A 13322-nucleotide genomic window follows, 5' to 3' on the forward strand; every position below is an offset into this window, starting at 1 on the left:
AAAGAGAAAAATAAAGACAAGTCATGGCTTTATTAATTCTCATTAAACTTATTCATTCTACATTTACTTTACATTTCCATTTGAACCTACTGTTATAGCATTTGACTGAAGATGTCCCTCTGTACTTTCAAACTCTGCAAGGCAAAGAGTTTGTTAATACCAGTTAAAAACACTGTGAATGGTGCTTTGACTGGATGTCCTTATTACCTTTCTCTGCAACAGGCTCAAACTGAGAAGCATTTTGTGAGGTGTTTTTTTCTATTTTCAGGTGCTTCACTGCAAAACAATTAGAAAGAAATCAGCAGAAGATATTAAAAATTGGAAAGAAACCATGAAACAACACGAGATATAGATACAAACTTTAAAGAAAATAGATATGTCTAGAAAACAATATTTAACAATAAGCATTTTAAATATGGAACAATGTTACACCTCATCCTTGAGACGTTTCTCTTCCTTTAAATGACCCCCCAGTCATTTACTGTCCAGTGTTTGACAGATTAATCAGTTTCCTTTTTCTGAGCCACTTAATTACAGTTTTATTGACATATCGTGACAGGAACTTAAGGGGGGCTTGTTGAGGCCACGTAAAGCTCAGGAAGCCCAAGAAATTTTTCAAATAAACTGCAGAAACATCATGACTGCAAATGAGCTGCTGGAAGGTTTCATGAAGGGGTGATTATGTCTGCATGGAAGAGTCATCAGAAAGAACCCTAACCCCCAACCAATACCGCTGCCTGGTATTGAATATTAGCAGTGGAGAGATAAAACACATCACCTGAGTGTGCAGTACTGATTAAAACTTTGGGGGCTCCGAAGGAGCGGAAACAACAATGACAAGAATGGATTCATGCGTATATCGGCAAATTATAAATGGAAATATCCTGTAGTTGGCTGAAAAGAAAAGGTCAATTTCTACAATAACACCACTAAGAATTTGTTATCCCACACATTACTTTAAAAAGCATAACCTAAACCTTTGGGAAAGGTGCTCATAATTCCCTTGAAGAGCAGCTAATCTGCAATACTACGTGGCTACAAAAAGTGTTTTCAAGCCGTGCTACATAAAATCATTTTAATGCCTGTTTACTTCAGAGGGCTGCATACAATCCACACAAAATATAATCCCAATTTTAAACAAAGCTGGGATTGTGGAATGCTGTGTAAAATGTAAATAAAAGATGCATACACTGATTTGCAAATCTCATAAACCCTCATTTTTTTTACAAAAGGACACAGATATTTAAACTGAGAAAAAAATAAGGTCATTTTGAATTTGATGGCAAAAATATATTTCAAAAAAAGTGGGGACGGAGCCAACAAAAGCTTGGAAAAGTAAGTGATACTAAAAAGAGACAGCTAGGGGAACATTTTGCAGCCAGTCAGGTTAACTGGCAACAGGTCAGTAACATGACTGGGTATAAAAAGAATATCTCTGTTTAAAAGATTCAGGAAATCTGAAGAAATCTCTGTGTGCAAGGGACAAATAAATACAGGCTAAAAATACATGGATACCCTTGATCTTTAGGCCCTCGGGCAGCACTGAAAAACAGGCATGATTATGCCATGGAAATCACTGCATGAGTTTAGGAACCTCTCCAGAAATCACTGTCTGTTACCACAATTCACTGTACCATCCATTCAACTTAGGTTAAAGCTCTATCACGCAAAGAAAATGCCATACATGAACACAATCCAGAAATGCCGCCGCCTTCTCTGGGCCAAGGCTCATTTAAAATTGACTGAGATAAGGTGGAAAAGTATTTGGAAAATTTTTTTGGAAGACATAAAGACTGCATAGTCCCAAGACTAGAGGACAGGGATCAACTGCTTTGTTATCAGCACTCAGTTCAAAACCTCTCTGATGGTATGGTAGCGCCTATTTAACTCACATCTTGTACATCTAGAAAGGCAACATCAGTGATCAAAAGTATATAGAGGTTTTAGAGCAACACATGCTCTTGTCTAGATGACGTCTTTTTCAGGGAAGACCGTGCATGTTTCAACAAGACAATGTTAAACTGTATACTGCACTTATTACGACAGCTTGACTTTATAATAGACAAGTCTAGGTGCTGAACTGGCCTTCCTGCAGTCCTAACTTTTCAATAGTTCAAAACACTTGGCTCATCATGAACTAAAAAAACCCAAAAAAAACAACAAAGACCCATGACTACTGAACAGCTAGAATGTCAGACAAGAAAAGTCCAGCAACTGGTCACTCAGTTTCCAGACATTTACAGACTGTTCTTAAAAGAAGAGGGGATACTACGCAGTGTAGTCACAGCCCTGACATTTTTTTGGGACGTACTGATACGACTGAATTAAAAATGAACCATTATTTTTTCTTAAAATTCTTTAATTTTCTATGTTCTATTGTGAATAAAATATGGGTTTATAAGATTTGCAAATTATTATATTCAGTTCATCAAATTTTACACATGGACCCAACGTTTTTAGAACTGGACATGTATGTTTGACCTAAGGTGCACACAGCCTCCATACCATTGTAGCTGTCCACTGTCACAGTGCCAATGTTTGTAGGTTCAGGGAAGTGAATGATGAACTCTTGAGGAAACATCCCAGTGGACATCCAAAACGTTTTAGTGTTTCTGAGTGATAAGAAAGACAGAAAATCATGACATTTTACCATTGATGAAACCTTTTTAGATCACATTTTGATATCAACTTTTGTTGTGTAGATATACAATATTGCACAAAAAAACCTTCATATTTTGCTGCCATGTAGCCAGACTTTCTTGAAATATTAAAAATGTTAGCTAAAGCAATAGTCCTACCGCTTTTCCAGTCATTTGCACAATCATGTGACTCATTCAAGCAAAAAATAAAGCCCCTAATTCAAGACACCCAAATTTCTCTCGCGCCATCCAACAAGCAAAGCATGCACATGCACATAAGATCCAGAGCCACTTCCACAACACAAAGGACTTTCACAGTTTATGGCAGGGCATTCAGGCCGTCACACAGTGCAAGCCTGCAACAGGCACCTGTGATGGAGATGCCACACTTCCTAAGGAGCTGAACAAGTTCTACGCACGGTTTGATGCCCTGAACAACACACAAGCAAAGAAAGCCACGCCCCCCACCACCGACCAGAACATCTCTCTGCCTGCAGCCGATGTGAGGAGATCTCTCACCAAGGTCAACCCACGGAAAGCTGCTGGACCGGACAACATCCCAGGTCGCGTGCTGAGAGGCTGCGCTGATCAGCTGGCCGATGTCTTCACAGACATCTTCTACTCATCACTGAGTCAGATGATCATCCCAGCGTGCTTCAAGTCCACCACCATCATCCCGGTGCCAAAGAAATCCTCTGTAATCTGCCTGAATGACTACTGTCCCATCGCCCTGACCCCATCATTTTGAAGTGCTTCGAGAAACTTGTCGTGGTGCATGTGAAGAGCAACCTCCCCTGCTCACTGGACCCGCTGCAGTTTGCATACTGGCCAAACAGGTCGACCAAGGATGCCATTTCCACTGCACTTCACCTCTCCCACCTGGGCAAGAAAGACAACTATGTCAGAATGCTGTTCATAGACTCAGATAATTCAGCATTATCCCCCAAAAACTGTTCGACAAACTCAGCAAGTTGGGACTGAGCACCTCTCTCAGCAACTGGATACTAGATTTCCTGTCAGAGAGGCCTCAGTCCATCCGAATCGGCGACAACATCTCCAGCACAATCAGGCTGAGCACAGGAGCTCCTCAGGGCTATGTTCTCAGCCCTCTGTTGTTCACCCTCCTGACACACGACTGCACCGCCCTACACAGCTCTAACCACATCATCAAGTTCGCTGACGACACAACCGTGGTTGGACCCATCAGCAGCAACGACGAGTCAGAGTACAGAGATGCGGTTCAGTAGCTGGCGTTCTGGTGCAGTGAAAACAACCTGTCACTAAATATGGACAAAACCAAGGATATGATCGTCGACTTCAGGAAGACTCGCTCTACTCACACACCACTCAGCATCCACGGTTCCACAGTCGAGTCTGTTAACAGCACCAATTTCCTGGGAGTTCACATCTCAGACAACCTCACCTGGACCGCCAACACCACCTCCATCACCAAAAAGGCCCAGCAGCGCCTCCACTTCCTGAGACGCCTGAAGCAGGCCAACCTCCCTCCTCCCACCCTCACCATGTTCTACAGGGGCATAATAGAGAGTGTTCTGACCAGCTGCATCCCCGTGTGGTTTGGAAACTGCAAAGTCGGTGACCTCAGCCAGCTACATCGGATCGTCAACGCAGCTGCAAAGATCATTGAAACATCTCTCCCTCTGCTACAGGACATTTTTCACAAACGCTGCATCAGTAAGACCTCCTGCATCGTGCGTGACCCGTCACACCCCTCACATGGACTCTTTTCCCTCCTCCCATCCGGCAGACGCTTCGCAGCATTGGGGCCCGATCCTCCAGACTGAGAGACAGCTTTTTCCCACAAGCTATCAGACTCCTGAACTCACTACCAGCTCCCCCCACCCAATACACCCACACAAACCACTAACTGACTCTACCGGACTCCACATACCACTGCCTTTGTAAATACAGATGCTGCTCTATGGAGAATCCTACTCTCAGGAATCATGGTCATTTTAAACCACTTCAAAGTCACCTTAAATCTAAATTGTAAATTTTAGACTGTTATTAACCCTTTTACCTCAAAGTGTATATTTACTCCCCTTACCTCAGTCTCAAAGTGTATATATATTTATTCTTTTTATTCTTACTCTTTATATATTTCTTGTTGTTCTTTTGCACTGTATGGAACTAGAGCCTCGTCGTCTCGTCTCTATATACTGAACTGTATTTAGCAGAGATGACAATAAAGTTTACTTTGAATTTGAAGGGACGAACCAGTGTTATGTCAACACAACAGACAGCTTAGCAAAGAAGCAATTTTAAGTTGCATCTTCAGGCGCCGTTAAGTAGCAGCTTGTAGCAAAATCACATAATTTGTTTCCTTTTGTTTAAATGAATATATGAAAATTGACAAAGATAAAATTGCTGAGATAATCACAGCTTAAAAACTAGCACTCACCCGTCGATAATGTTTTCTGGTGGGTTATTTTCATCGCTGGATGCAACGAGGACAACTTTCGCACCTAAAGAAGTTAAAGACGACTCAATCATCGCACAGAAAAGGTTATAGTCTCCGAGGCTTTCTGGTTTTTCTATAACAAAACACAACAAATGCTTTGTTTACAGATTCTTAAGGGGGGAAAGTCGTCAATTGCCGTTACCAAGCCAACCACTGCGTCGCAAGATATAGACGTCGCAATGTTGTACGTCACAATTTCCGACGCACGCTGCTAGTTAGATGTTTAGGAGTTAGCGGCTAGCACTGGATACAGCAATTGTTCACATGGCGAACGGATGCAAGGAAGTGCTTTTTACGCGCGGAACTGGACAGGCGAGTAATAATGCAGTATTACGCGGAGGAACATGACTTATATGACGCTTCTATGCTGTCTGTACAGTTGTTTGAGGCGGTGAGCTATATAGCTAAAAGCTAAACCAACGTTGAGTTAGACTAAGTTAAGATATGAGAAAAGTAATAAAAGAAGTCAAGCCGGAAATACACAATATACCAGATGTGCTTCAATAAACAAAACGTGGCTTTATTGGAATATACCATTGTGGATATGCGTTACAAAAATGCTTTACAAAGTAGTTTTAGGTTGAGTTGCAACAGTTCATAGGAGACAAAGGTGTACTGTACAATAAGCCTAAAATCCTTTGCATCCTGCCTCTGTTTTTGCATGCACTGCTTGTAAGATGCTTCATTATAATTGTGGATTTAAGACAGATTTAAAAATAATAATTTAGCAACATTTAATGTGTTCGTCTTTTTGTATGCTGTTTATCCTGTTTTCTACGAAAGAAATTGATTAATTATTCATCATAAATTGTTTAAAGTCTTTCTGCTCTTCAGCACACCGTCTTTTACTATTTAGTGAATTATTTTGACACATCAAATAAATATTGGCTGTAAATGTCATCTGGTTTGCAGGTATTATTTATTATTTTTAAATCACGTAATGTTTAGCCATTATTTATTTATACCCATTAAAAACACATGTTTGTATTGTAAAGACTCCAAATTTGTTGTTCTCTTCCAGAGTGATGATTCAGACATCTGGGATGACACCGCACTGATAAAGGCTTATGACAAGGCAGTTGCATCTTTCAAGGTAACTTGGGATTATTGCAGTATGTGTGAATGTTAAATGTTGTTTGCTATTTTAAAGTCTCTTCTTGATTTGCGTGTTAGACTGCCCTTAAGGGTGAAGATGAGCCACAAATCTCAAAGAAAAACCAACCAGGAAAGAAACGCAAGAACAACAAGAAGAACCAGAGTAGGAAAAGAAACAATGCAGCACCAGAAAAAGAGGTGAGGAACTGGAACTAAAGCTACAAATACATTTGAAGGGGAAAAGGTTTAGAGTTAAATATTTACACATGATTTACAAAGTTGTCAGAGGTATCAAACTGGAGAGTACATTTTAACATAAGTCAGTTTAGATTCTGTGTTTCAAATCAGTGGTCGAAATGTGTCTTTCATTTACAGTTTCTACAGTTATGGTTAGAAGTTTAACTACACTTATCACAAGCATGATTGTCATCATAATTTTAAGGATTTTAATGATTTCTTTGAACTGTTCTTTTTACTTTGTGGAGTGATTGCACAGCATACAGTGGGGCAAAAAAGTATTTAGTCAGCCACCGATTGTGCAAGTTCCCCCACTTAAAATGATGACAGAGGTCAGTAATTTGCACCAGAGGTACACTTCAACTGTGAGAGACAGAATGTGAAAAAAAAATCCATGAATCCACATGGTAGGATTTGTAAAGAATTTATTCGTAAATCAGGGTGGAAAATAAGTATTTGGTCACCTCGAACAAGGAAAATCTCTGGCTCTCACAGACCTGTAACGTCTTCTGTAAGAAGCTTTTCTGTCCCCCACTCGTTACCTGTATGAATGGCACCTGTTTGAACTCATCACCTGTATAAAAGACACCTGTCCACAGCCTCAAACAGTCAGACTCCAAACTCCGCCATGGCCAAGACCAAAGAGCTTTCGAAGGACACCAGGAAAAGTATTGTAGACCTGCACCAGACTGGGAAGAGTGAATCTACAATAGGCAAGCAGCTTGGTGTGAAAAAATCAACTGTGGGAGCAATCATCAGAAAATGGAAGACATACAAGACCACTGATAATCTCCCTCGATCTGGGGCTCCACGCAAGATCTCATCCCGTGGGGTCAAAATGATCATGAGAACGGTGAGCAAAGATCCCAGAACCACACGGGGGCACCTGGTGCATGACCTGCAGAGAGCTGGGACCAAAGTAACAAAGGTCACCATCAGTAACACACTACAACGGCAGGGAATCAAATCCCGCAGTGCCAGACGTGTTCCGCTGCTGAAGCCAGTGCATGTCCAGGCCCGTCTGAAGTTTGCCAGAGAGCACATGGATGATACAGCAGAGGATTGGGAGAATGTCATGTGGTCAGATGAAACCAAAGTAGAACTTTTTGGTATAAACTCAACTTGTCGTGTTTGGAGGAAGAAGAATACTGAGTTGCATCCCAAGAACACCATACCTACTGTGAAGCATGGGGGTGGAAACATCATGCTATGGGGCTGTTTTTCTGCCAAGGGGACAGGACGACTGATCCGTGTTAAGGACAGAATGAATGGGGCCATGTATCGTGAGATTTTGAGCCAAAACCTCCTTCCATCAGTGAGAACTTTGAAGATGAAACGAGGCTGGGTCTTCCAACATGACAATGATCCAAAACACACCGCCCGGGCAACAAAGGAGTGGCTCCGTAAGAAGCATTTGAAAGTCCTGGAGTGGCCTAGCCAGTCTCCAGACCTCAACCCCATAGAAAATCTGTGGCGGGAGTTGAAAGTCCGTGTTGCTCGGCGACAGCCCCAAAACATCACTGCTCTCGAGAAGATCTGCATGGAGGAATGGGCCAAAATACCAGCTACTGTGTGTGCAAACCTGGTAAAGACCTATAGTAAACGTTTGACCTCTGTTATTGCCAACAAAGGTTATGTTACAAAGTATTGAGTTGTATTTTTGTTATTGACCAAATACTTATTTTCCACCCTGATTTACGAATAAATTCTTTACAAATCCTACCATGTGGATTCATGGATTTTTTTTTTTCACATTCTGTCTCTCACAGTTGAAGTGTACCTCTGGTGCAAATTACTGACCTCTGTCATCATTTTAAGTGGGGGAACTTGCACAATCGGTGGCTGACTAAATACGTTTTTGCCCCACTGTACATCCTAAATGGGTTTTAAAATCAAGAATGTGGTGGACAACTCATTTTTGGGAGGTGGATTTTCTCTAATCCACACAGAGTGAAAAGTATAAATGCAGGCTTAAATATATACATACGTTCACTTAAATATTTTAGTAAGTGGTGCTGAAGGTTCAACAATGACTTAGAACTTGGCAAGGCCTATTAACTTGTCATTAGTGATCATGATTGACTAAAACAAATAGTTTCTCTGCCATCATAAATAGGATTTGCATGGCAGCAGTTATTGGATTGACCGGTGCTTGTTACAATAGGAAACTCCAGGCTATTCTATGAAGGTCTAAGAAGGAGATTCGTACATTTATACGAGTTGGGATGGTTTCGGAGCTGTCCCTAAACAACTTCAGATTTTAAGATAATCAGTTTAAACAATTGTAAGCAAGTAACAGTTACTTGGACACGTGACCTCTCATCCAAGGTCTCAAAGAAGACCCAATCTGTCACATTCTCAGATTAGATGAAATGTGTTAGGATGTCCAGGAACAACCCAGGAACTGCTGAGGCTCAAGTCTGCCATGAACTGGAAACTGCTGCAACATCAGTGTCACTGTACACAGTGAAGCAAGTTTTGCATCACTGTGACGTGGAAGGGTGCCAACCAAGAAAGAAGCACCTTCACCAAAAGATCTTCAAGCCTGCCTGAAATTTGCAGCAGCCCACATGGACAAGCCAAATGTCTTGTGTAGAAAAGCTTTATGATCAAACAAGACAAAGGTTGAGCTATTTGTCCACAATGACAAGAGGTCTGTTTGGAGCAGTAAAGTTTAAAAAAACTGGGAAAACTGGGTGTTCCAAAAGGACATTGATCCCAAACACACATCAAAACTGGATTTAGAATGGATAAAGCAGGCTAACATTAAGCTTTTGGAATTACCTTCCCAAAGCCCGACCGCACCCCCGTTGAAATTTGTGGACTTTGCTTAAAACCTGGGTTTGTGCAGGAAGCCAACAAATTTAAATGAACTCTAGTAGTTCTGCTGAGAAGAATGATCAAATATTTAACCAGAAATACACCAGAAGCTTGTTGATGGTTACCAAAAGCCATCTGGTGGAGATGCGACTTGCTCAGGGACATTTAACGCGTTATTCGGAGTATATGTATATTTGCCTTATGTATACTTTTGATCCCACAGAAATTTAATTTAAACTTGTGCACCTCTTCTGCACCATGTTACCATGACATTCATGCCCATGATGAGTATTTTTTTTCTGACCACAACTGTATCCTGTTGGTAATTCAGAGACATTCAAAAACAGTGTTGTTTACACATGTTTACACTTTCACTTTAATTACAGTTTATGTTGTGTCACAGTGGCAGGTTGGGAATTCATGCAGTGCTTACTGGTCCGAGGATGGCCAGCTCTATGCAGCCACGATCGCCTCCATAGACAAGAAGAGAGGCACTTGTATAGTTGTTTATACAGGCTATGGCAACGAGGAGGAGCAGAATCTTGAAGACCTGCTGTCAGAGTTTTCGGAGGGTGATGAGGAATCAAATACCAAGGTAAACTAGTGCAAATAAATGCATTCACATAACAGCAGCACAATACAAATAACAATTCAGTTATTAGAAAATGGTAGTCTTGTTCCCTGACACAATTTGCACATAGTTTTTACCTTCATTATTCACATATGCACATCATGAATGTTAAAATAGCAAAACTAATATTGTGACCAAATCAGGCTTAAATATTTTTTTACCATTTTATCAAATGGTGAGTCATGGAAATCACTGCCGATTAACAGATTGCTTTCTTAGTCTATTAAAACTTAGGACTAAGGATGGATAGATGGGTTAGCGCTTTCTGTTTTTGTCTGGATCATTTCTTACTGCTTCCCAAACAAATTCAGATATGTTTATGGATTTCTCTGTATTTGTTCCCAGTGGTGTGAAATTGGGGCGAAAGATCAAAGCAGTATGTCTTTGCTATCCATAGGTGCATGAAGCAGAATCTTCAACGGAGGAGAGTGACAGGTCAGCTACTCCAAACCAGCACAAACAGTCACCTAATAAGGGCCACAAGTCCAAGACCCACAAAGAATCACCTCCTATGTGGGCTCCTGGATTTCCTCCAATACCACCTCCCATGCATGCTTTCAGACAGGTAAGAAGAAAGGATCTTTAGGGAGCTGATTCATTATTAGTCTGCCAACAAAATTACTTTCATGCTTATTTTTGTTTTTAAATTGTGATTAAATCATTTTCAGGTATTAATTAAATTCCCGATAGGAGGTTGAATGTTTGTTGTATTCAGAAAGAGGAAACGTGAGCAAAGTGTTTATAACCTGAACACTAAAGATAGAATATGAAAATTTATTGCAGGACTGGATTGTAATAGGCCCAATTTCTTTATGTGGACCCAACTGTAAAGAGTAGAAAAGAAATAGTGTGTTTTAAAAAATATTGTACATTATCTTAAGCCTTCTTTGAGCCTCTACATGCTGACTGTTCAGTTTAAAAGCATACATACACTTATTATGGACATGAATTTGTGGCTTTTAGTGCTTTCCAGGAAATGTGGGGACTAATGCTTGTAATAATGATGGATATTAAAAACAAAAAAGTTTTAACTAATCTTTGACTTGAAATCAAAAAGCATCAGAGTTATAAATACAAATCATCAACAAATTTGCTTAAATGTTCTTTTTTGTTTGTTTGTTTGCACCATGATATACATATTTTACCTCTTTTCTTGACAAAAGTTAAAATCTTAAATTTATGGTCTTCTGGCACAGCTCTTACTAAGCATATTTCACTTTTTTATATGGTTGTATTCAGCTATTGAATTTTATTTCAAATGCCTTATTTTTACACTGAGCTTTGTGTTTTATCCAACTTTAATGAGTGTTTGATCATCGTCCTGCAAAACGACACAACTGTTTCCAGGTTTCAAACATCTATCTGATGTTTTGAGCTTATGATGAAGAATTCTGGAAAGTCCTTCTCATTCATTAACTTATATTCAGAGGTGCACATAAGTGGTCCGCAGGTGCGCATTCACTGTCAAAATAAAAAAACGCGCACCAGATAAGAAGTTGCAACGCGCGTTTGCATACATATAAAAAGGCACTGTTTTTGTCCGCTAGAGTGGGATTTTCACAGCATATTCTGCACCACATCTCTGTGCATTCATCGTTTGTTTGAAGCCAGCTCACCTCCTCACCACTTTTCCGGGAATATGCGCTGCTTTTGCGGTTCGGACTCCTTCTGACATTTCTTTGGAGGTGGAGGAACACCAAAGTAATTGCTTAAAGGAGCTTGCTTCTTCGACATCTTTAAGAGTTCTAAACAAATGTCTGTCCTCCTCCAGAAAATCCTATGTACGCAAACGCGTTGCAACTTCTTATCTTGTGCGTGTTTGTTATTTTGACAGCGAATGCGCACCTGCGGACCACCTATGTGCACCCGTGCTTATATTAATTTAACTGGCAGTAGATCAGCCTCTCAGTATGATGCTGCCACCACCATGCGTAACAATCATGATGAGGTTTAAGTGTCTCAGCTTTTTTTTTTTTTTTTTTTTTTTTAATTCTCATGTGGGAAGCAACAAACTTTATTTGAGCTCGAAAGTTTTGATTTTGGACACCAGCCACTTGGTCCAAAACCTCACTAACTTTGGACTGTGACAATGTTGTTTAAGCAGCTTCTGTTTCATGACAAGCCTGCACTTTGTGATTATCTTTGAATTTGCATTGGTGTAGAAATGCTTACAGTAATCATGCCTGTCTTGTCCGATGTTTCGTTGGTATTGATCAATCCAGTTAGTGTTGTCGAACTAACCTTCCTTGGCACAGAAAAGTTACCACTTAGGCAGACACTAACCAAAGCTAAAAGGCCATGCACCTTGCCCTTTTTTTCTAGACCTCTTGCATTAACAGTTGGAGTGGATTTGTTTTTTAATAATCCCTACCACCACCACATCACCTCTATCAGGCTGGTCTCAGCTCCCCAGGCTTAACAATGTGCAATCATTTTGCCTCACAGAGCAATTCAAAGATATCAATAAAAGCCTAATATTTCCATGATATTTATGTCCATGTTGAGAAGAAGTTATTTTGAGTAAAAGAATTGTAAGACATCAGACTGCGCTTACTTCAGTTTAGATAAGTTTCCCTAATGAAAATAGTTTCAAGCCTCTCTCGTTATCTTGGGTACTTTATGTGGTAATGATATTACAAGCTGTTGATTTCCATCTTTGTGTCTTTTGTCTTGCACCAGGGGAGCAGCAAGCGATCTGGTAGTCATGGGCCTGTACCTCCTCCATGGCCTCCCATGATGCCTTTTGGTCCACCGGTGAGTTGGGATCAATTTTTACCCTTAGCAAAGCTAAAGGAGTGTGTTTACTCTACAGCAGGTAGATACAGTTTAGGATATAACATGTTAGGGTCTAACAAATGGCAACGTTAAACACCAACAACTGCATCCTGAACATTCGCTCTGCTGTTGATGCCTCCACCTTAGATGGTTCCTCCACCTCCACCAATGAGCCCTGACATGGTGGATGATGAAGCCTTGGGCAGCATGCTCATCTCCTGGTATATGAGTGGATATCACACAGGATACTATCTGGTACGTGCACAGAGCCCTGCTGGCTTCTTGGGAGGTTATAACATGGATTTGGAGCTTGTACATACCTCACCTTTTGTTATGCTGTAAATAGTAGTCAATTGTTTATGGTAATGTTGATGCTTTTCCTTTGCCTTTTTGGTTAAGTTGCTTTATTTTTCCTTTCAGATTTTTAGGAATATGTAAAAGTCATGGATTCATAAAATGAGTAATATTTTGGGGGTTATTGTGTTTTCGTAGGGGCTGAAACAAGGGCGCAAAGAAGCTTCCAACTGGACAAAACAGCATCACAAATGAAGCCCTGCTTGTTATGTCTGTCTGTTCATATGAAGTAATGGAAGAAAATTTTGTATTCTTTGTAAATAGATGAAATAAAGACTATGAGAACACA

General features: G+C 40.4%; 2 protein-coding genes across 3 annotated transcripts in view; one reads left to right on the plus strand and one right to left on the minus strand.

The window, feature by feature from the left end:
* Positions 1-5289, minus strand: part of hspb11 (heat shock protein, alpha-crystallin-related, b11) — an 18397-nt gene extending 13108 nt beyond the window's left edge. For both annotated transcript variants that reach the window (XM_004544361.5, XM_076890782.1), the window contains exons 1-4: positions 5062-5289; positions 2506-2612; positions 208-276; positions 91-134 (exon numbers count right to left, since the gene is read on the minus strand). In XM_004544361.5, coding sequence (XP_004544418.2) covers positions 91-134; positions 208-276; positions 2506-2612; positions 5062-5153 — 312 coding nt within the window. In that variant the 5' untranslated portion in view covers positions 5154-5289. The remainder of the gene's footprint in view (positions 1-90; positions 135-207; positions 277-2505; positions 2613-5061) is intronic.
* smn1 (survival of motor neuron 1, telomeric) lies at positions 5277-13322 on the plus strand. The gene is made up of 8 exons (XM_004544359.4): positions 5277-5433; positions 6143-6214; positions 6295-6414; positions 9677-9868; positions 10302-10469; positions 12584-12658; positions 12827-12934; positions 13172-13322. The coding sequence occupies exons 1-8, from the start codon at positions 5386-5388 to the stop codon at positions 13226-13228; spliced, it is 840 nt and encodes a 279-aa protein (XP_004544416.1). The 5' UTR covers positions 5277-5385; the 3' UTR covers positions 13229-13322.

This window comes from Maylandia zebra, linkage group LG12 (assembly GCF_041146795.1).
Source record: "Maylandia zebra isolate NMK-2024a linkage group LG12, Mzebra_GT3a, whole genome shotgun sequence".
In the NCBI taxonomy this organism is placed as follows: domain Eukaryota; kingdom Metazoa; phylum Chordata; class Actinopteri; order Cichliformes; family Cichlidae; genus Maylandia; species Maylandia zebra.